We start from the raw sequence: 23,514 nt of genomic DNA on the forward strand, positions 1-23,514 counted from the left end.
CCTCTGTATACTTCTCTTCCTGTAAGACCAGAGATGAGCTGTATACAGAGGTGTTCTATAGCCTCTGCATACTTCTCTTCCTGTAGGAAGACCAGAGATGAGCTGTATACAGAGGTGTCATATAGCCTCTGTATACTTCTCTTCCTGTGAGAAGACCAGAGATGAGCTGTATACAGAGGTGTTATATAGGCTCTGTATACTTCTCTTCCTGTGAGAAGACCAGAGATGAGCTGTATACAGAGGTGTTACATAGCCTCTGCATACTTCTCTTCCTGTGAGAAGACCAGAGATGAGCTGTATACAGAGGTGTTATATAGGCTCTGTATACTTCTCTTCCTGTGAGAAGACCAGAGATGAGCTGTATACAGAGGTGTTATATAGCCTCTGTATACTTCTCTTCCTGTAAGAAGACCAGAGATGAGCTGTATACAGAGGTGTTATATAGCCTCTGTATACTTCTCTTCCTGTGAGAAGACCAGAGATGAGCTGTATACAGAGGTGTTATATAGCCTCTGTATACTTCTCTTCCTGTAAGAAGACCAGAGGTGAGCTGTATACAGAGGTGTCATATAGCCTCTGTATACTTATCTTCCTGTGAGAAGACCAGAGATGAGCTGTATACAGAGGTGTTATATAGCCTCTGTATACTTCTCTTCCTGTGAGAAGACAAGAGATGAGCTGTATACAGAGGTGTTACATAGCCTCTGCATACTTCTCTTCCTGTAAGAAGACCAGAGATGAGCTGTATACAGAGGTGTTCTATAGCCTCTGTATACTTCTCTTCCTGTAAGACCAGAGATGAGCTGTATACAGAGGTGTTCTATAGCCTCTGCATACTTCTCTTCCTGTAGGAAGACCAGAGATGAGCTGTATACAGAGGTGTCATATAGCCTCTGTATACTTCTCTTCCTGTGAGAAGACCAGAGATGAGCTGTATACAGAGGTGTTATATAGGCTCTCTATACTTCTCTTCCTGTGAGAAGACCAGAGATGAGCTGTATACAGAGGTGTTATATAGCCTCTGTATACTTCTCTTCCTGTGAGAAGACCAGAGATGAGCTGTATACAGAGGTGTTATATAGCCTCTGTATACTTCTCTTCCTGTGAGAAGACCAGAGATGAGCTGTATACAGAGGTGTTATATAGCCTCTGTATACTTCTCTTCCAGTAAGAAGACCAGAGATGAGCTGTATACAGAGGTGTTACATAGCCTCTGCATACTTCTCTTCCTGTGAGAAGACCAGAGATGAGCTGTATACAGAGGTGTTATATAGGCTCTGTATACTTCTCTTCCTGTGAGAAGACCAGCGATGAGCTGTATACAGAGGTGTTATATAGCCTCTGTATACTTCTCTTCCTGTAAGAAGACCAGAGATGAGCTGTATACAGAGGTGTTATATAGCCTCTGCATACTTCTCTTCCTGTGAGAAGACCAGAGATGAGCTGTATACAGAGGTGTTATATAAGCTCTAAACCATGAACACTTGACATCAACAGAGCACATAGAGAACTTCTGAAACAACATATTAGCCTGGGCATAGATTTTACAGCATTGTTGGTATATATCTCTGTCATCTGTCAGACCATCAGAGAGGGCATGTCCAAGATATTTTATTTCCTTGCATGTATCAAGAGGACTATCTGATAACTGAAACACAGGAAAATGTGATTTCCTGTCCTCTGTTGGTCTGACATTCATGACATTACTTTTTTTGGCGTTATATTTAATGTCATGTTCTTCACCATACTGTGAGCACACCTTCCGTGGCTGCTGAAGTCCAGCACTATATGGGCTAACTAAAGCTAAATCCTCAGCATACATGAGGTGATTGATGACAGAGCCACCCACAAGACAGCCCGTGTTACACCCATTCAGCTGTCTCGATAGGTCATCCATATACACGCTGAACAAAAAAGGAGACAAAATTCAACCTTGGCGAAATAATTTTTTTATGTATTAATTTAACCTTTATTTAACCAGGAGAATCCTGTTGAGATTACAAACCTCTTGTTCAAGGGAGACCTAGCCAAGATAGGCAGCAGCAATTAGAAAGCACAGATACAAAATCACACAGTTGCAAAATTACACGTCTGAAATTTTTTTTTTACACATTTGAAAACACACACAAAAAAAAAGTTATTGAACTGCACAGGTATGTGCACTTGTTTTAATCACAAGGTGAATTACTCTGTTACAGTACAGCCAATACATTCCTAGGGGTCCATTTAAAGCAGGGTATCTGCTACAGTACTGCTTACAGTCAAAGTAATGAGGCCCAGTCTATTTAAAAGCTGTAGATAGTTAGCTTTATTGGAGGTGTACTCACAGCTAGTGTCATATTGTCCACTAAATAGATATAGATATGTTATTATAATAATAATAATTATTATTATTATTATAGCAGCCTCTAGTATTTTACTAATCGCATTCCTTACTATTATCACATTGTCCACTAAATAAATAAAAATATATAATATTATCATAATCCTGGTCTCGCTTCATACAAATTCTTTCCCACACTATTCTATTTACATTTAGAATTATATATATATATATATATATATATATATATATATATATATATATATATATATATATATATATATATATATACACACACACACATACATACATATTAGATAAGTTTCCCATCTCAAAAGCGCTAGTATACTTGGGATGCACAAAGGTATTGGTTGTGCAACTACTGACTGGAGTCACATTATTCTTAATTTGTTTTTTTTTTTTGGGGGGTATTTGACATAACTCATAATTGTGCGCCTGTTTGCATTACTGCTGTCACAACTTTACTTTATTCACATTTCTAAATTCAATACATTATCTGTTTATATAAGGAAGTTGTCTGGTCCAGTTATTTCAGCTGAATAATAAGCTGAGTTCATTAAGCATAATTTCGCTGGGTATAGTTAACTCTTATTCAGAATATTATTAGTATATGAACCCGTAGCCCCACCTTCCTAGTAGTTTATTCCCTTTCACGGCATCTATAGACAGAGTAGGGGGTGGGCGCTACACGAATATTGGCAATCCAAAACAAAATCACAAAGCAATGTTGTTTGGCCCTAGACAGAGAATACACATTAGCAGATTACCTAACTAAAATAACAGAAACAAATTTGAGAAATACACTGAGGAAATACAGACTCGGTGAGCTCCGCTTAGCAACGGAAACTGGAAGACACACAAAAAAAATGGCTGTCAAGAGACAAATGTCTGTGTTAGCAGTGCAAAGACAACGTAGTTGGGACAGAGCTGTACTTTTAACAGAGTTCAACTCATTCCAATCAATCCATGATGCTTCTTCCCAAAATCTGAAGAAAAAGACCCCAAATCTGATGCTCTACCAAACCACAGTAAACTACCCTACTTACTGGGTGAAGACAAGCAGAGCTGTACTGTACTATACCATACTATAATATACTGTACTATACTATACTGTACTATACTATACTATAATATACTGTACTATACTATACTACACTATACTTTAGCTGCACAATATGTTCTCACTTGCCTCCATCTGAGGGACACTGAATGATACACATATTCACACACATATTTCCTACTTTTTACACAAAGAAGCCCAAGACCACACTCAGACACAAATGAACACACACACACACAGTCTCTCTCCCTCTCTCTCTCTCTCTCACACACACACACGCACATGTGACATGATGCAGTTAAGTAGCTACTCCACTGCTGCTGCACAACAGCACGATGTGGCACGTGGAAAGAGGAATGATGCTGAGGGGACCTGGTCAGTGGACATTAGATCAGTATATCAGAGTGGCTTGGTGTGGTTTTGTTTCAGCTGACATTGTATTGATGCAGATGTTAGGCCTTGTGGATCTGTTGTTCATCACTTCATCTGGTTGTGTTTTCACCATCCATTAACTGTAATTGTTCTTTTTGCATGCTTTTGTACAGTTATGGTTACAAACTCTCTCTCCACCTCCCTACACTCATATTCTGACTCTAATTCATCTGCCAAAAAGAGAAAAAATGCAACAATAAACAAAGTTAAAGATTTTTTAAAAAATTATTATTTTTCACATTTTCTATAGCTAGTGTGATGTTATTGGAAGGTTCCTTGCTGTGTCCAGATGAACTGACTTCCTGACCCAGGTTTCTGAGCATGCAGGGACATGGTGATGACATGGTGAATGCTTTGGTCCACAGTGATGCTGCAGTGAGACTGTGATGTGGTGACAGCCCTGCACCACACACACACGCACACACACACACACACACACACACACACACACACACACACACACACACACACACACACACACACACACACACACACACACACACACACACACACACAAGATGTGATAGACAGAAGGGATGGACAGAGAGGAAGAAGCAGGTAGAGGGAAGAACTGAGAGCTCTTTCATCATGCTGTTTGCAGTTGTTTTTATTGCACATTCAGTTTTACAGCTGTTAGTGGGGTTAAGTACTTTATTCTCCTCTAATAGCTCTCTGACTGCAAAATTTTTTTAGTGAACATCCACCCTAACTCTGTTACAATCCACTGCTTTTCATTAATGCATTAAACATCTATTTAAATTCTAAATATAAAATATTCATTAATACGTTTCTTTTTTCGTTTTTCTTATACTACATGAGAATTGTACTCAAGAGAAAATGTTTAAAGTTGAAAAATGTTACAAGTATTTTCCTGTCCTTAGAATTTAGATAGATTCCACTGTAACTTTATTTTATTATAATTTGAAATAAAAGATGGCAGATATAAATATAGAACAAAAGGATAAGCAGACAGACAGAACGACAGATATATATATATATATATATGTGTGTGTGTGTGTGTTTGTGTGTGTGTGTATATATATAGATAGATGATAGCTATCATCTTTTTGTGTCTGTCAGCTAGCTAGCTAGACCGATAAGACAGCTGGATAGATGATAGCTAGATGGAGATAGATGGATAGATAGATAGATGGATGATAGCTAACAAGCTATATAGACAGATGGATAGATAGACATGATAGCTAGCTACCTAGCTAGCCAGCCAGCCAGAGAGACAGACAGACCGAAAGACAGAGAGATAGATAGATGATAGCTAGCTAGCCAGACAGACAGACATATAGACAGACAGATAGATAGATAGATAGATAGATAGATAGATAGATAGATAGATAGATAGATAGATAGATAGATAGATAGGTAGCTAGCTAGCTAGCCAGACAGACAGATAGATCGATAGATTGCACCTCAGACAAATACTTCGGTACCTCCTGTTAATCAGCCTTGAAGACTCAGGGTGATGTGTGGTGAATTGGTGAGACTGGCTGGTGAATGTTGGAAGACCACAAATCAAATAACCACTGTGATCCATGGACCTAGAAACAGCCTTCAAACTCAGGATTTAGTTCAGATCCCCGCCCAGCCCCCACCCAGCCCCCACCCCAACAACCTGAGTGTGACCTGTGTCTGTGGTTAATACTGGGACCTGGCTAATATAATGAGACAGGAGGGAGTGTGCGCGCGCGCACACACACACACACACACGTAAAAACATGCACACACATGCACACACGCTCGCACTCACACATGCATACTTAGGACCTGGGTGTTGTGGGAACAGCATCTCACTCTGATGAGGTCATGACCACCTGTCTTGCACTGATGAGGTCATGCTCAGGTTACTCAGTGTAACATTTGACCTTTGACACCAATTCTCTTTTAGAGACAGCTGGTGTTTGAAAGCCTTGTGCTGACAAAGTAGCAGCATGTGGATCCACACGAGCAACAGCTACAAGGTGAAGGATGTGTTGTGTTCAGAACCAGTACAATCACACAACACCTTCTGCAAACACAGTGTGTGTTCAGAACCAGTACAACCACACAACACCTTCTGCAAAGACAAGGTGTGCTATGAAGATGAGTCCAGTTGAGGATGTCAGAAGCAGGCTGTGTGTGTGTGTGTGTGTGTGTGTGTGTGTGTGTGTGTCTGTGTGTGTGTGTGTGTGTCTGTGTGTCTGTGTCTGTGTGTGTATTTGAAAGCCAACGAAATCCAGGCTCATGCACACAGTAACAACATGCATGGTTTCTATGACGCAGTTAAGAATATGGCCCCAGAAACTGCTCCCTGGCACCCGTTGGGTCTGTTGATGGAACAACTCTTATCAAGGACCAGACCCTGTTAGTGGAGTGGTGGGCCAAGTATTTGAACACCCTGCTCAACCAGCCCACCCCAGTGGACTCAACTGTACTGGCAGAGCTCCCTGACCTAGACCTCCCACCAACCTTCAAAGAAATCCTGCATGCAGTCAAGACCCTGAAAAACAACATAACCCCTGGACCTGATAACATTCCAGCTGAAATGCTCAAGGAAGGAGGCTACCTCTGTATGAGGACACGGTATCTCTACATCCTTGAGGTGTGGAATCGCGAGTGTGCCCCCCAGCAGTGGAAAGACGCCGACATTTTGACCATTTAGAAAAACAAAGGAGACAAATCCATCTGCTCCAACAGTAGGGGTATTTCATTACTGGCCATTGCCGGACAGGTCCTAGCCAAGATCATGCTCCGCAGACTAACACTCGCAATAGCCGAATGGTCATATCAGAGTCCCAGTACGGCTTCTGAAAGGATAGAGGGATAGTTGACATGACCTTTGTCACTCGCCAGCTCCAGGAGAAATGCTGGGAAAAGCACAAGGATCTATATATACATCATTCATAGACCTCTCAAAGGCGTTTGATACAGTCAACCAGGACCTGCTGTGGCAAGTCCTGAAGAAATGTGGATGTCCACCCAAGTTTCTCACCATCCTTGGACAGTTTCACTCAGGAATGATGGCCCCAGTAGTAGTGGGGAACCACAGTTCTGAGCCCTTTTGTGTGCAGACTGGAGACAGACAAGGCTGTGTATTAGCCCCAGTCCTGTTCAATACCTTCTTAGTCTGTGTTAAAACACTGTTACAAAGGAGGATGGAGAAGCAAGCCATTGACTTCAGGCTCAATGGAAACCTTTTTAACATCCGGAGGCTTCAGGCAACCACCAAGTTGACCTCTGAGAACATCATTGAGCTACAGTATGCCGATGATTGCGCCCTGGTAGCCCACACACCAGAAGCCCTACAAAACACTCAGTAGAATGTGACTGATCATCAACACCCAAAAGACAGAGGTAAACTGTCAGATGAGTGCCGGCCTTCCAAGCCACCCAACAACCTTCACAGCAGAAGGGCAACAGCTGGCCACTGTTCCTGCCTTCAAATATCTGGGAAGCAGACTATCTGACATGTGCACAATGGATGATGGGATCCAGCACCGCCTCAAACAAGCCTCAACATCTCTTGGTCGTCTAAGGAGAAAGGTTTTCCACAACAACAACAACCTCAGTCTCCATACCAAAGTGCTTGTTTACAGAGCAGTGTGCATATCCACTCTACTCTATGAATGTGAGGTATGGACCATCTACAGCCACTATCTCAGAGGCCTGGAGGCCTTCCATGTGAGATGTCTCCAGAGGATCCTCGACATTACTTGGGAGGACAGAGTGCAACACACAGAGGTGTTAGAGCCGGCAAGCAGTTGCAGCATGGCTTGGACATGCAGGTGGCTTGGACATGTCATTCTCATGCCCAGCCGACAACTCCCAAGTGAAGTCCTCTACGGCCAACTACACCGTGGTCAACGCACTGCTGGTGGGCAGAAGAAGCAGTTCAAAGACCAAATGAAGACCACACTGAAAAGATGACAAATAAACCCCTCTTCTTTGGAGGAACTTGCCTCCTGCCGCACCATCTGGCACTCTCACGTCTCACAGGGAGTGAAGTATATGGAAAACCAGCACACACAACACCGTGTAGCAAAGTGTGAGAGACAACAGAGAGACAAGCTCGCAAAGCTACCCCTGCCCCCCCCCCAGCACCACTTTTACATGCCCAGTCTGCAACCGTAACTGTGCATCCAGAATCAGACTATTCAGCCACCAAAGGACTCACAGATAGAAGAAGATGGTCATCATCAGATATGATGGAAAACCAGCAAGCAAGTGTAAGAGTGTGTGTGTGTGTTTGATGTCAGAACACACACAGCTGACGCTGAAGCATCTCCATGTAAAATGGTGGTTATGTTTAGGATTGTGTTCTTTTTCAGAAAACACAAACAAATGTACAAAGACATGCACGCATGCTGTACACAAATGTGCTTCCACAGACAGAAACATAAATACACAGGCTTATAAATACAGTGAAATACACAACAAAGTAAGGATGTACACACAATACACTAGCATCAGGTCAGAACACTAATGTGAAACTGTTGATACCCACTAATCTGAAACACGTGTTGGACATTTTATGATTTGGGTTATTGTTCTGTAAATTCTGTGAACCATGATCTCACACACACACACACACACACACACACACACACACACACACACACACACACACACACACACACACACACACACACACACACACGTTTTGATTGTCTGATTAGTTGCTACAATGAAGAACAGATGTTTTTCCTGGAGAGCAGATGTGTGTGTGTGTGTGTGTGTGTGTGTGTGTGTGTGTGTGTGTGTGTGTGTGTGTGTGTGTACAGATTACAGATGTATGTGTGGGTGTTTACAAATGTGTATGTATACACATATATGTGGGTGTCTTAAGAGTGTATACGTGTGTGTGTGTGTATGCACATATATGTGTGGGTGTCTACAAGTGTGTGTATGCGCGTGTGTGTGTATGCACACACACATATGTGTGTGTGTGTGTGTGTGCGCGTGCGCATGCTCATGTGTGTTGAATGAGAATGTATACGGCCCTTGTGTGTGCCAATAAATGCAGCACAGTATACTTGGCACACCTCTGCATAACTCCATCTTAGAAAGTCCTGAACATCATTATATAACAGCACTATCACACACATGTTAATAAGCACACACTCCACAAAAGGAGAAACTTCTTCCATGTTTGTTCTCTGGTCTGACACATAACACCTGCCCTGGGCTGAGGAGGCCCAGGTCTTCTTCAGGTCTTCTCTTTCCCAAAGCCAGGAAGCAGACACAAACAGGCCCTGCGTCAGGATGCTGTTAAGACATGCTAGCTGCACTATTAAAACATACTAGCTGCACTATTAAAACACACTAGCTGCACTATTGAAACTAGCTGCACTATTAAAACACACTAGCTGACTATTAAAACATACTAGCTGCACTATTGAAACTAGCTGCACTATTAAAACTAGCTGCACTATTAAAACATACTAGCTGACCTATTAAAACATACTAGCTGCACTATTAAAACATACTAGCTGCACTATTGAAACTAGCTGCACTATTAAAACATACTAGCTGCACTATTAAAACACACTAGCTGCACTATTAAAACTAGCTGCACTATTAAAACACACTAGCTGCACTATTGAAACTAGCTGCACTATTAAAACTAGCTGCACTATTAAAACATACTAGCTGCACTATTAAAACTAGCTGCACTATTAAAACACACTAGCTGTCTTATTAAAACATACTAGCTGCACTATTAAAACTAGCTGACCTATTAAAACACACTAGCTGTCTTATTAAAACATACTAGCTGCACTATTAAAACATACTAGCTGCACTATTAAAACTAGCTGACCTATTAAAACACACTAGCTGTCTTATTAAAACATACTAGCTGCACTATTAAAACATACTAGCTGCACTATTAAAACATACTAGCTGCACTATTAAAACTAGCTGACCTATTAAAACACACTAGCTGTCTTATTAAAACACACTAGCTGTCTTATTAAAACATACTAGCTGCACTATTAAAACATACTAGCTGCACTATTAAAACTAGCTGACCTATTAAAACATACTAGCTGCACTATTAAAACAAACTCACTGCACTATTAAAGTGATACTGACATCAAAATCTGAAAATTCCTATTGATAGGCTATGTTCCAAGTTGGAATGTGACCAGTGGCCAAAATGCGTCTGCGGCCACTCGAGAGAAATCTGTGATTGGCTGTAGATGGTGTTCAATGACAAATTGTGCCGGTGGATACATAGACACCAGTTAACTTGCATATAGGGTGTGTCCATAGCGAGATGCTATAAAACCACGGAGAAGCCATTCTTTCACCCCCTCCTGCTAGCTACTTGGCTCGAGTTTGTGCTATTTTGCTGAGACTTTATTATTGATCTTGCTATGATGTATTGCTATCTATCTATCTATCTATCTATCTATCTATCTATCTATCTATCTATCTATCTATCTATCTATCTATCTATCTATCTATCTATCTATCTATCTATCTATCTATCTAAATATCTATCATCTACCTATCTTACACTTATTTGTATCACCGAATCCTCCTCCTCGAAACTGTAATCCTCGCAGAGGATCTCTCTTTCGCTTTTGCTATCCGACATTTTTTGTAAATAACAAGTGACGAGCGGTACCAAGCCCCAGCCACCCAGGAAGACAGTGGCCAATAGCTTTGAATTCATAAAATCACACCTATTTTCGGTTATGATTCAAACTCCCAAGGTTAAAAAATGTGTTCAGAAAGGGCATGTCAGTCTCTCTTTAAAACATACTAGCTGCACTATAAAAATATACTAGCTGCACTATTAAAACTAGCTGCAGTATCAAAACATACTAGCTGCACTATAAAAATATACTAGCTGCATTATTAAAACATACTAGCTGCACTATAAAGATATACTAGCTGCGCTATTAAAACTAGCTGCACTATTAAAACATACTAGCTGCACTATTAAAACTAGCTGCACTCCTAAAACTAGCTGCACCATTAAAATATACTAGCTGCCCTATGAAAACCTACTAGCTGCCCTGTTAAAACATGCTAGCTGCACTATTAAAATATACTAGCTGCACTATTAAAACTAGCTGCACTAGTAAAACATACTAGCTGCATTATTAAAACTAGCTGCACTATTAAAACTAGTTGCACTATCTGATACAGTGCTGCTTATTTTACTCCCACCTGAAGAAGGGCAACAGAACATGTTCCCCAATTCTTAAAGAAATCATCCTCGGTGCTGTCATAACACTGACAAAATCAATACGGTCATGTTTGTACATGGAACAGCTTAAGCTAATATCCTATAATATCATAAAATATGATGTAATATCATATAATATATAATATCATGTAATATGATGTAATAAAGTATTATATTATAACATGTAATATCATATAATATCCTATAGACAGTGCAGGATGTTGTTTATTTGAGTAAGGAGAAACTTGTACATATTCAAAAATCAAGACTAAAATGTTCAACATCTTAGCAGTTTCTACTACTACTTTCAGCTGCTCCTGTTAGGGGTCGCCCTAGCGGATCATCAATTTCCATCTCTTCCTGTCCTCTGCATCTTCGCCCTTTCACACCAGCCACCTGCATGTCCTCCCTCACCACATCCATAAACCTCCTCTTTGGCCTTCCTCTTCTCCTCTTCCCTGGCAGCTCCATATTCAGCATCCTTCTCCCAATATACCCAGCATCTCTCCTCCACACATGTCCATGCCATCTCAATCTTGCCTCACTTGCTCTGTCTCCAAACCATCCAACCTGAGCTGTCCCCCTAATATACTCATTCCTAATCCTGTCCTTGTTTATCACTCCCAATGAAAGTCTTATCATCTTCAGCTCTGCCACCTCCAGCTCCACCTCTTGTCTTTTCATCAGTGCCACTGTCTCCAAACCATATAACATAGCTGGTCTCACAACCATCTTGTAAACCTTCCCTTTAACTCTTGCTGATACCCTTCTGTCACACATCACTCCTGACATTCTTCTCCACCCACCCCACCCTGCCTGCACTCTCTTCTTCACCTCTCTTCTGCACTCCTTGTTACTTTGTACAGTTGAATCCAAGTATTTAAACTCATAAACATCAACATCTTTAACAACTTAGTAGTAACATGTCAACTTAGTATGATGGTAAAAAATCATTTTAACCAAATTCAGTCCTTGGATCAGAGAGAACGACTATATGGTCTGAAGTATGTGGACATCCCTTCTAATGAGTGGGTTTGGCTATTTCAGCCACATCCATTGATGGTAGATGCATAAAACCTAGCACATAGCCCACCACAGAATAGAGATCCTATAGAAGTACCAATGAGCTGTTCTACGTCACAAAAGACGTAAAGACGTAACTGCGTCCGCCATTGTCGTTTACCTGGAGCGGCCGGTGATCACGCGCTGTCAGTAATTCAATGGCGCCACGACGAAGATTGTCTCGTTTCAATCAATTGATTAAAATTTGTGTTCATTTATCACAAATGCAAAGCTTCGGAGAGTTAATCCGGCCTAATCGACAATAAAGAGTATTAAATGTCATGCGTTATTAGTGGTGAAATAGGCACCGTTTGTCCCGAAACATAAGCACAGAAGCGATCTCAACGGGATCTTACCGTTTCTTCTTAGCCCCTTTGTTTACAAATATTATTACGGGCAAACTGTAGAAATATCGCTCACATTGAGAGAATATTTTGTACTGTGATGCAATAAAAAGATGCAAAATTCCCCATCTGAACGCCATCGGACCTCTCCCAGAGTGAGACTTGAACTGAACTGTTGACATTGAACTGAACTAAAAAGAAAGAGACACCGTGTTAAGTGTAACCTTGCATTTATTAAGGTTAAATTGTTAATGTGACTGACTGTATATTGATGTTTTGAGTTGACTGGTGAACTTGAAGGGTTTTTCCTGCAAGGTTTAATCTCAAAGGGTCAACTTACCTGAAAAAGGGATTTTAGAGTGTAGATTTACCCTATTCACCTGAAACTAAAAAGAGTTAACTCAGGGCTCTGTGGCCTGCCCAGAGCCCTGACTTAAACTCCATCCAACACCTTTGGGATGAATTTGAAGGCCGACTGTGAGCCAGGCCTTCTCTCCAACATCAGTGCCCAAGCTCGCTAATGCTCTTGTGGCTGAATGGAAGTGAATCCCTGCAGCCATTTTCGAAAATCCAGTGGAAATCCTTCCCAGATGAGTGGAGGCTGGTATAGCAGCAAAGGAGGACCAACTCCATATTAATGCCATGGTTTTGGAATGAGATGTTCAGCATGCGCATATGGGTGTGATGCTGCGGTGTCCACATATACATTTGACCATGTTGTGTGTAAATCATAGGGCAATGACAGCTAGATAGTCTTACCCGGTGGACGATACCACTATGATGGCGCGGGGGTTGACCAAGTCTGTGTCGAAGAGCAGCCGCCTTCCACTGCCATCCAGGTTGGAGCGTTCAATCTTGTCTGGGGTAGAGTCTACCCAGAAGATCAACCTACGATTCACATCTATTGCCAAACCCTCCGGACTGGTCAGATCTACAGATGCAAATAGAAAGGCCCCGAGAGACAGAGACAGAGACAGAGAGAGACAGAGACAGACAGACAGAGAGACACAGACAGAGACAGAGAGAGCGAGCGAGAGAAAGACAGAGAGAGAGAGAGAGAGAGAGAGAGAGAGAGAGAGAGAGAGAGAGAGAGAGAGAGAGAGAGAGAGAGACAGACACAGAGATAGAGACACAGAGAGAGACAGACAGACAGGGAGAGAGACAGACAGAGAGAGACAGAGAGATAATATTGAATTTTAAAGCAAGTCTTTATTTAACAAAAAATTTTAACAAAAAACAGACTTGAAATCTTTCTAAACATAAACAATACCTGTCAAAATACAAACACTCAATACGCATCTTTTATCAATCCCAAAAAACAATCATTCAACAACAACTCAAAAATTAAAAAACAGGTAAGACCCCTTCTATCAAAAAGACAGAGAGAGAGAGCGAGAGAGAGAGACAGAGACACAGAGAGAGAGAGAGGTATAGATTGGCATATCAAACAAAGATATCTATCTCTGTGCTCTATATTCTCCCCCAATTGAATCTCCATATTATGATGAGGATTTCCTGAGTAACCTCCATGAAGAGGTAAGCCTTTTCCAGGCCCAGGGACATGTGCTGCTGTGCGGAGATTTTAATGCAAGAACAGGTTCAATGAGTGATACCATTGACCCTCAGGGTAACAGACATGTGTTTGGTCAACATTCCCTGTACCTCTCACCAAGCCTCATTAAAAGGAGCTCCCTCGACTGTACTGTGAACAAGGCTGGTAAGGAGCTAGTGCACCTCTGTCGCGCCTCTGGCCTGTACACGCTTAATGGGAGGATCAGAGGAGACTCTTTGGGAAGGTTCACATGTTGTTCAGGTCTTGGAGCTAGTGTAGTTGACTATGCAATAACTGACATGGACCCCACCTCCCTCAACGCATTCACTGTCAGACAACAAACTCCCCTTCAGACCATAACCAAATTATGATTTTCTTCAAAACTATTAACCTGACTCAAATGCCTATAGAGGAGCCCAGCAAGCTGTTCAAAATTAATAAGACCTACAGATGGGCTCCAGACATTGCAGAAAAATTTATCAATATCCTAAATTCATCCAAATTACTTAATACGATTATTAACTTCATTAACAAACCGTTTGAAACTAATAAGGACAACACCAACCAAGCTGTCAATGAAATCAATTACATCTTTCAGACGGCAGCAAACATGGTCCTACCAAGGACCCACAACAACAAAAAGAAACAACCTAAAAATGAAAAATGGTTTGACGACAACTGTAAAAATATAAGAAAAGAACTGCGTAAATTGTCAACCCTGAAACACTACCAACCTCAAGATATGGATATAAGAAAGAAATATAGCGAAACATTAAAACAATATAAACAGACATTAAGAATGAAAAAACAAAGCCATGTAGATAGAACCCTACAGGAAATAGAACATTCCCTGAATCAAAACCAATTCTGGGAAATGTGGAATAATTTGAGGCTACAAAACCACAAGACCTGCCTATCCAAAATGGAGAAATTTGGAAAAATCATTTTGAGCGTAACTATTCGGAAATCCAACAAGAACACTCAAATTCCAATTACAATCTGATCAAACAGAAATTACGGTTGCTCGAATGCACTATAAAAGACAACCAAAACCCACTGGATTCTCCAATAACACAAGAAGAATTAGCACAGAAGCTCAAATCCTTAAAACCCAATAAAGCTTGTGGCCTTGACAGCATCAGAAGTGAGATGCTTAAAAACAGCACACCTGAGCTGCAAAGGGCAGTACTCAAATTGTTCAACATCGTTCTAAGTTCGGGATATTTTCCTGACATCTGGAGCAAAGGGCTTATAACTCCAATTCATAAAATGGAGACAAATTGGATCCTAATAATTTCAGAGGCATTTGTGTGAGTAGTAGTCTGGGGAAGGTGTTTAATAGCATTTTGAACAATCGAATTCTAACCCTCCTTAACGAACACAATGTCCTGAGCAAAGGTCAAACTGGCTTCCTCCCAAATCACCGGACTACGGACCATATTTACACCCTACACACCCTCATAAATGAAAATGTGAATCAAACCAAAAATGGAAAAATATTTGCTTGTTTTATTGACTTCAAAAAAGCTTTCGACTCTATTTGGCATGAAGGACTATACTATAAACTTTTACAAAGTGGTGTAGGGGGTAAAGTGTATGACATAATAAAGTCAATGTATTCAGACAACAAATGTGCAGTTAAGATTGGAGACAAACACACTGAGTTCTTCACTCAGAATAGAGGGGTGAGACAGGGCTGTGGACTTAGCCCGACACGGTTTAATATATATATATGTGTGTGTGTGTGTGTGTGTGTGTATATATATATATGTATAGGTATATGTATATATAGGTATATGCATATATATAGGTATATGTGTGTGTATGTATGTGTGTGTGTGTATGTATGTGTGTGTGTGTGTATGTATGTATATGTATATGTATATATATATATATACACTACCGTTCAAAAGTTTGGGATCACCCAAACAATTTTGTGTTTTCCATGAAAAGTCACACTTATTCACCACCATATGTTGTGAAATGAATAGAAAATAGAGTCAAGACATTGACAAGGTTAGAAATAATGATTTGTATTTGAAATAAGATTTTTTTTACATCAAACTTTGCTTTCGTCAAAGAATCCTCCATTTGCAGCAATTACAGGCTCTAACCAGAGTAGAAAAAGAAGTGGGAGGCCGCGTTGCACAACTGAGCAAGAAGATAAGTACATTAGAGTCTCTAGTTTGAGAAACAGACGCCTCACAGGTCCCCAACTGGCATCTTCATTAAATAGTACCTGTTAGAGCCTGTTTGTGCTGTCCTCTGAAGGGAGTAGTACACACCGGTGTAGGAAATCTTCAATTTCTTAGCAATTTCTCGCATGGAATAGCCTTCATTTCTAAGAACAAGAATAGACTGTCGAGTTTCAGATGAAAGTTCTCTTTTTCTGGCCATTTTGAGCGTTTAATTGACCCCACAAATGTGATGCTCCAGAAACTCAATCTGCTCAAAGAAGTGCCCATCCAAACAATCCAACTTGTGGGAGCTGCTTCTGGAAGCGTGGGGTGCAATTTCTCCAGATTACCTCAACAAATTAACAGCTAGAATGCCAAAGGTCTGCAATGCTGTAATTGCTGCAAATGGAGGATTCTTTGACGAAAGCAAAGTTTGATGTAAAAAAAATCTTATTTCAAATACAAATCATTATTTCTAACCTTGTCAATGTCTTGACTCTATTTTCTATTCATTTCACAACATATGGTGGTGAATAAGTGTGACTTTTCATGGAAAACACAAAATTGTTTGGGTGATCCCAAACTTTTGAACGGTAGTGTATATATATATATTAATGAACTGGCGGTGCAGCTGGAACAGTCTGCAGCCCCAGGTCTCCCCCTGTATGACATGGAAGTAACATTTTTGCTTTATGCAGATGATCTAGTTTTGTTGTCACCAACCGCAGATGGGCTGCAACAACTACTAGACCTGCTTGAGGACTATTGCCAGCACTGGGCCCTGGCAATAAATCCAAAAAAGACAAAAGTAATGATCTTCCAGAAGAAGCCCAGATGTCAGGAAAATAGATACCAGTTGACTCTAGGCAGCATCACCTTAGAGCATATGATGTAGTATACTTACCTTGGTCTAAGTATTACAGCATCAGGGAGTTTCAGTAGGGCAGTGAATAACCTAAAACAAAAAGCTGGCAGAGCTCTATATGCAATTAAAAATAAATTCTTTAACATTGATATACCAATCTCCATCTGGTGCAAACTGTTTGATAGTGTAATTCTGCCCATTGAGCTATATGGAAGTGAGGTATGGGGTCCACTCAGTCTTTCAGCTACACTAGATGGGACAAGCACCCAGCAGAAACCCTACATGCTGAATTCTGTAGAATGATTCTGAAAACACAAAGGAAAACACCAAACAACGCATGTAGGGCAGAATTAGGCCGGTTTCCATTATTGATAAATGTACAAAAAAGATCTCTAAACTTCTGGATGCACTTAAATACAAGCCCAACAAATACATTGCACTTTAAAGCTCTGAAAACCCAAGAACTGAACCCCAAAAAGAGTCCCCTGAAGCAGCTGGCTCTGAGACTCACTAACCCTTTAACAAATATTAAGACCAACCAACCTCAGGCCAGCACTGCATCCCAAACCAACATGAGGATAAATCAGGCTATAAAACAAAGCAAGAACAATTATTTGAAACATTGGAACACTGAAATCAAAACTCAAAACAAACTAGAAGTCTATCGGGCCCTAAAAACAAACTATGATTTGGAAGAACACCTCTTAACTGTCAGAGACAGGAAGCAGCGACAGATCCTCACCAAATACAGGCTCAGTGACCACAGTCTCGCCATTGAAAAGGGGGGACACAAAAAGACGTGGTTGCCAAAAGAGCATCGAAAATGTGGTCAGTGCATGACAGATGAGGTGGAGACAGAGGGGCACTTCCTCCTTAAATGTGAAAAATTTGAAAAACACCGACGGGCTTTTGTCCAGGAACTGGAACACGTGATTCCAGAGCAGCAGGAAATGGACGACGCAGGTAAGCTGCGGGGGGTCCTGGGCGGGGGGCCAGCGGCGAGCATTGCAGCAAGATTTATATTATCTTGCCACAACCTGAGAGACAGTGGGTGACGGCACCTATTGCTACTGTTGTTGTTTGATATCATAATCATCGTTGTTGTAGCTGTTATTATTATTATAATCATTGTTGTGTTGGGTTGTTGTTGTTTTACATGCTTTGGCAATATGTACACAAACGTATGTCATGCCAATAAAGCACATATGGAATTGAACTGAATTGAATTGAGAGTCAGAGAGAGAGAGACAGAGACAGAGACAGACAGACAGAAAGGCAGAGAGTGTGGGTCATATGTCATTCCACAGATCCAGGGAACAACACACTAGAAGGAATGTATGGCAATTTAACATGGAACTGCCCATGTATGCGCCTGTATTGGTGCATGCATGTGTGCAGGGTTGTGTGTACTCTTGGGTGTATGTGTATTAAGGTGTGTGTGTGTGTGTGTGTGTGTGTGTGTGTGTGTGTGTGTGTGTGTGTGTGTGTGTGTGTGTGTGTGTTGCTACCTGTATTAATCAGCAACTCGGGCTCAGCTCCAGCTTGCATCGACGCTCTATTGATGGTCCTCCCAGACAAATCTGTCCAATACACTGTGTTCTCTTTACAGTCATAGGCCACACCAACAACTATAGACCCCTGGACACACATACACACACACAAACACACACACACACACACACACACACACACACACACACACACACACACATATTGAGAGACATTAAAACAGTCGAGGGCAAGTCGGTGGTTTTTTTTTTGTTTTGTTTTTTCTCCCCTTTTCCCCCCCAATTGTATTTGGCTAATTACCCCACTCTTCCGAGCTGTCCCAGTCTCTGCTCCATCCCCTCGGCTGATCTGGGGAGGGCTGCAGATTACCACATGCCTCCTCCATACATGTAGAGTCACCAGCCGCTTCTTTTCACCTGGCAGTGAAGAGTTTCACCAGGGGACGTAGTGCGTGGGAGGATCACACTATTCCCTCTAGTTCCCCCTCCCCCCCAAACAGGTGCCCCAACAGACCACAGCAGGCGCTAGTGCAGCGACCCACATACCCACATCCGGCTTCCCACCCGCAGACACAGCCAATTGTGTCTGTCGGGATGCCTAACCGAGCCGGAGGTAACATGGGGATTTGAACTGGCGATCCCTGTGTTGGTAGGCAACCAAATAGACTGCCATGCTACCCGGACGCCCCTGTTTTTTGTTCTTACAAAATGAATACACATATTACTCCTAGAGCCCTGAACAGGCCAAAAACTCCATCCCTAGCCCCACCCTGGCCCATGATGTTCAAGCCCTAGGCCAGCCCGTCAAAGTCTTCAATGTTTCAGCCCGAGCCCGACACCACTTTGAGCTCTCTCTAACGCTCATTCTCTCTGATATATGCAAACACACACAAGGCATGGGTCAGTGTCACGTCTAATGCACACGTACATACGTATGTATAATATGTGTATGTACAATATTTGTGCTCTGCACATATACAGGAAGTTAAATGAGCTCCTGGTCTGACTCAAGCCCAATCTATAAAAACAAAAAAATGGCCCAAGCCCGGCCCAAATTGACTCCGCGAGTCAGGACCCGTTGGCGCCCGACAGGCTTGCAGACCTCTAATTAAAATAAATGATTAGCTAAATGCGAGAAATTATTAGCACCAGACTTGTCACTAATCACCAGCGAGGTAAAAGAGCTGGTGTCACTGTGAAACTGTCATTTCCTAGCTGGCACCAAGTTGCAATAAAACCTCATGTTGGTTACAGTCTCATTTGAGCAGAGGCATTTCTAAACTTTGATGGTTCTTATACAACCTGGTGGCAAAAGATTTGCACAATTTGGAAGGCAAACAACCCCCTCTAGTGGAAAAACATGGTAACACTAGTATCAGTATTTGAGGTTGCATCACAAATGTAAAAATGGTACAAAAGCGAAGTTCAGGATTTATGAAATTGACAAAATCAATATATCTATCTATCTATCAAACCATCTATCTATCTATCAGCTAAGAATCAATCAATAAATCAATCAGTTCTACTTACATGTAGAGCCAAAAGTGTTTTTGAGCGCATGGGGTCTAGTCTGGTCCCATTGAGAGGCAGGACTCCTATCTGCTGTCCTTGGGCGTAAAGAAGCATAATTTCAGAGGGAGGAGGAGTCACATCTGGGCGTGGCAACGGGTGCATGGTGGGGGGAGCCACTGTGGGAATACCTAAGACAGGGTGCATGGGAAAAGTATCACAATACCATAATTAACACTTTACAGCCTAGCCTGACTGATTTAGTTCACTTACTGGTTTATAATTGGTGCTTTCATGGCGTGACAGATCATACAATACCAAGTAAACGCTTGTAAAAAGAAACTACTTGCCTACTTGAACCTTTACTGGCAAAACATTTTAAAGACCCTTTCCTGGGACCTACAATGCTAGACATTGCTAATTTATCACTTACTACTGGCACTGTTCCCAGCAGTTTTAAGCCAGCTGTGGTCAAACCTCTACTTAACAAATTGTACCTCGATCCAGGGTCTCTTATCATTAGTCTTTAATAGACTTGTCTTATTAGTCCCTAATCTTCCATTCTTTACTAAAGTATTAGAGGGAATCGTGTGTCAACAACTTTCAACCCTTATAGAAGAAAACCATCTATATGACCTTTTCAATCAGCTGTGCGTTCACCAAGTGGATTGAGTGCCTACCATCACCTAATGACACTGCTGAAACCACGGCTCTTCTACTGGTGAACCATGTCTTTACTCATTGAGGCCTTCCCTTGTCCATTGGCTCAGACAGAGGCACCCATTTCACAGCCGGTGTGATAAGAACTTTGTGGGAGATGTTGGGGGGTCGAAGCAAAGTTCCACATCGCATACCACCTCCAGTCCTCTGGTCAAGTTGAATGTGCTAATCAAACCATTGTAAGCATGCTTAGGAAATATGCCAGCAGCAATGGTAAAGATTGGGATGTAAAACTTCCCCTAGTGCTGATAGCCATCAGGTCCACTCCACATCACACTACAGGAGTCACACCCTTTGAGATGATGACAGGCCGAGAGATGACTCTCCCATTGCATCATCTGTACAGGCCAGAAGATGTGAGTGTAGCCACAGCCTACACCACACACCAATATGTGACAGACTTACAACACCATCTTCAGTCCACTTCCACCTGGGCCCAGAGGAATCTGGAAGCCAGTGTCAAAGGACCGAATGCATACTATGACAAGAAAACATCAGATCGTGAATACCAGATAGGTGACAAAATCTTGTACTTCAATTTCACCAAGCCTGTGGGAATCTAGAAAGAGTTCCTGCCAAACTGGTCTGGCCTCTATGGAATCATGGGTAAACTCTCAACAGTTTACCACATCAGAGTGTCAAAGCCAAACCAGACACCAACATACATACAAATGGTTCCACGTGAATCAAATCAAACCCTTTGAGCAGGCCCCACTCCAAAGGGGAGGAGGGGTGGATAACTATTAGCACTAACCCGGCATCCATCATTAACACCATAGACATGTACTCGTAATTAAACAGTCACTCCGTACCACCTAGCACGAGATAACAAAACCCCTTTGTCCACTGTAGAATGAACCTTTTGTGGATCCTTGGCATCCTCCTCATCCTAGAATCCAGCCAATCCAGTGATGTGGTGGAACCTGAACCTCCAACTGGCATCATCCTCCAGCAGGCTCTCAGACTCCTCCTCACCAACTGCCACATTCATATCCAGCGGATATACGTCCATTTAAACACCTGGGACATGTATCGAAAGCACATCAAGTTGCCCCCGCTAATATCTGAAGGTGACCTAAGGGCCAAATTCAGGACACAATTGAACATCCTCAGCTGACAACCATCCACATGCTAAATCAGTTGCGGAAGTTCCTGGTAACCGAGGAAGAACTGAGTGGCAACAAACATGAGAAAAGTTTTTTTTTGCAGAACTGCTATCAGCAGCATTTGCAGTTGGGTCATTGTTCTCAATTGGCCTTTCTGCCACTAATTCTGTAAGTCCGAGTGCCCTTAGGAGAGAGGTAGGCGCTCTTAGGAATGAGATGCCAGAAATTCAACAGAAGCTACTCATCCAGCAGGACACTGGCAAGACCCTGCAGGGAACTATCTCAACAGTCAACACCCATTCTGTATTAATAAACAATACTCTACATGCTGCAGAGGCGCTATCAGAAATTGCAAAATCAGACCTTACCTATATGTATGTGTAGTTAGAGATCTGATGCAAGACCTGTTGAGAGAGATCAGTAGCTCAGTCAGCAGCCTGAGTGGTGGAAATATCCCCACCTTATCTAGTCCCTCTTAGCATGGTTGAGAGTATATTGAAATCTACTACTACTGCTACTAATGTATATATCCCACAAGTAGATCTAGTCTTGGCAGCACTATTCCCATATTCGTGAACCCACAAGGCCTGGAAATAGGCTTCATACTGAATTTACCTAGCACTGAGAAACAGAACATCTACAGGTTGAAAACTGTCTTGAATGTAGACTTCTGGAAAGATAACATTCACATACATATTCAAACACCACCCATGTTAGCGTACCATGATGACAACCCCTCTTTCTACTTTCTCCCTAACTTGGACATGTGCACTCACACCAAAGACACCCACTGGGTCTGTCCAAGCAACCCATTCATTAGATACACAACTGATCGCCTGTGTGGCCTGGGGCCAAAGCCTCTGAACAAAAATAGCCTGTCCATCGAAGATGAAAGCACCAAGACAAGGGTAGAAAGAACAGGTCCGTGGCTTGTTAACACTCCAAGCACTGAAATCCTGATGTCTTATGACCGACATGACACAGTCACTTGGATGAAAATCCCTAACCAAACAGTGTTCCTCAATGAGCAACCATTCACATAGGTGACACTGCATTACATCACCTCGATCCAGATAGATATAATATAGAGACTGAAATGATCAATGCGTTCCGAGGCCATGACCTCAACATCGACATCGTCCTTCAACAGCAGCTTCCAGCTGAACGGACCAAAGTGGTTAAGTTCAGCCTGGAACAGACTGGACTCACAGCCATAGTTCCCAATCGATTAGTCAGGCAGTCAGATGATTTAGGACACCACATTAATCTGGATGACGTGGGATTCCTCAGTGGCTCAGTCATCATGGCAAGCATCACATACATGGTGTACAAACACATACAAACACTACACACCAAGCTTGACTCCAGTCAATGTCCCAAACACTATACGTGTCCACTCCTCTCTCGCACCGCAGGCTTCCACTAACTTTCCTAAGGAGTAGGCTTGCTAACCTTACTACTAACACCCTATTCTTCCCTTCCCAAATAAGTGAAGTGTCTTATTTCTCTTCTGAAATGTTGAATTTTCCTTAATTTCTTCCTCTTTTTTTTTTATAGCTTAGTTCACACAAGTAGTAGAGGGGTGTGTGTGTAATGTTGAAATATGAATTTCCACATAGGTGGAAATGTGCAAGCTCTACATTTCA

General features: G+C 41.9%; 1 protein-coding gene across 1 annotated transcript in view; it reads right to left on the reverse strand.

Moving 5' to 3' along the window:
* The window catches only part of nid2a (nidogen 2a (osteonidogen)), a 231,038-nt gene that overhangs the window by 38,745 nt on the left and 168,779 nt on the right, over positions 1 to 23,514 (reverse strand). The window contains exons 24-26 of the mRNA XM_056301042.1: positions 20,064 to 20,233; positions 18,534 to 18,663; positions 13,191 to 13,362 (exon numbers count right to left, since the gene is read on the reverse strand). Of these exons, the coding sequence (XP_056157017.1) occupies positions 13,191 to 13,362; positions 18,534 to 18,663; positions 20,064 to 20,233 (472 nt within the window). The remainder of the gene's footprint in view (positions 1 to 13,190; positions 13,363 to 18,533; positions 18,664 to 20,063; positions 20,234 to 23,514) is intronic.

Source organism: Lampris incognitus, chromosome 21, assembly GCF_029633865.1.
Source record: "Lampris incognitus isolate fLamInc1 chromosome 21, fLamInc1.hap2, whole genome shotgun sequence".
Taxonomy (NCBI): Eukaryota; Metazoa; Chordata; class Actinopteri; order Lampriformes; family Lampridae; genus Lampris; species Lampris incognitus.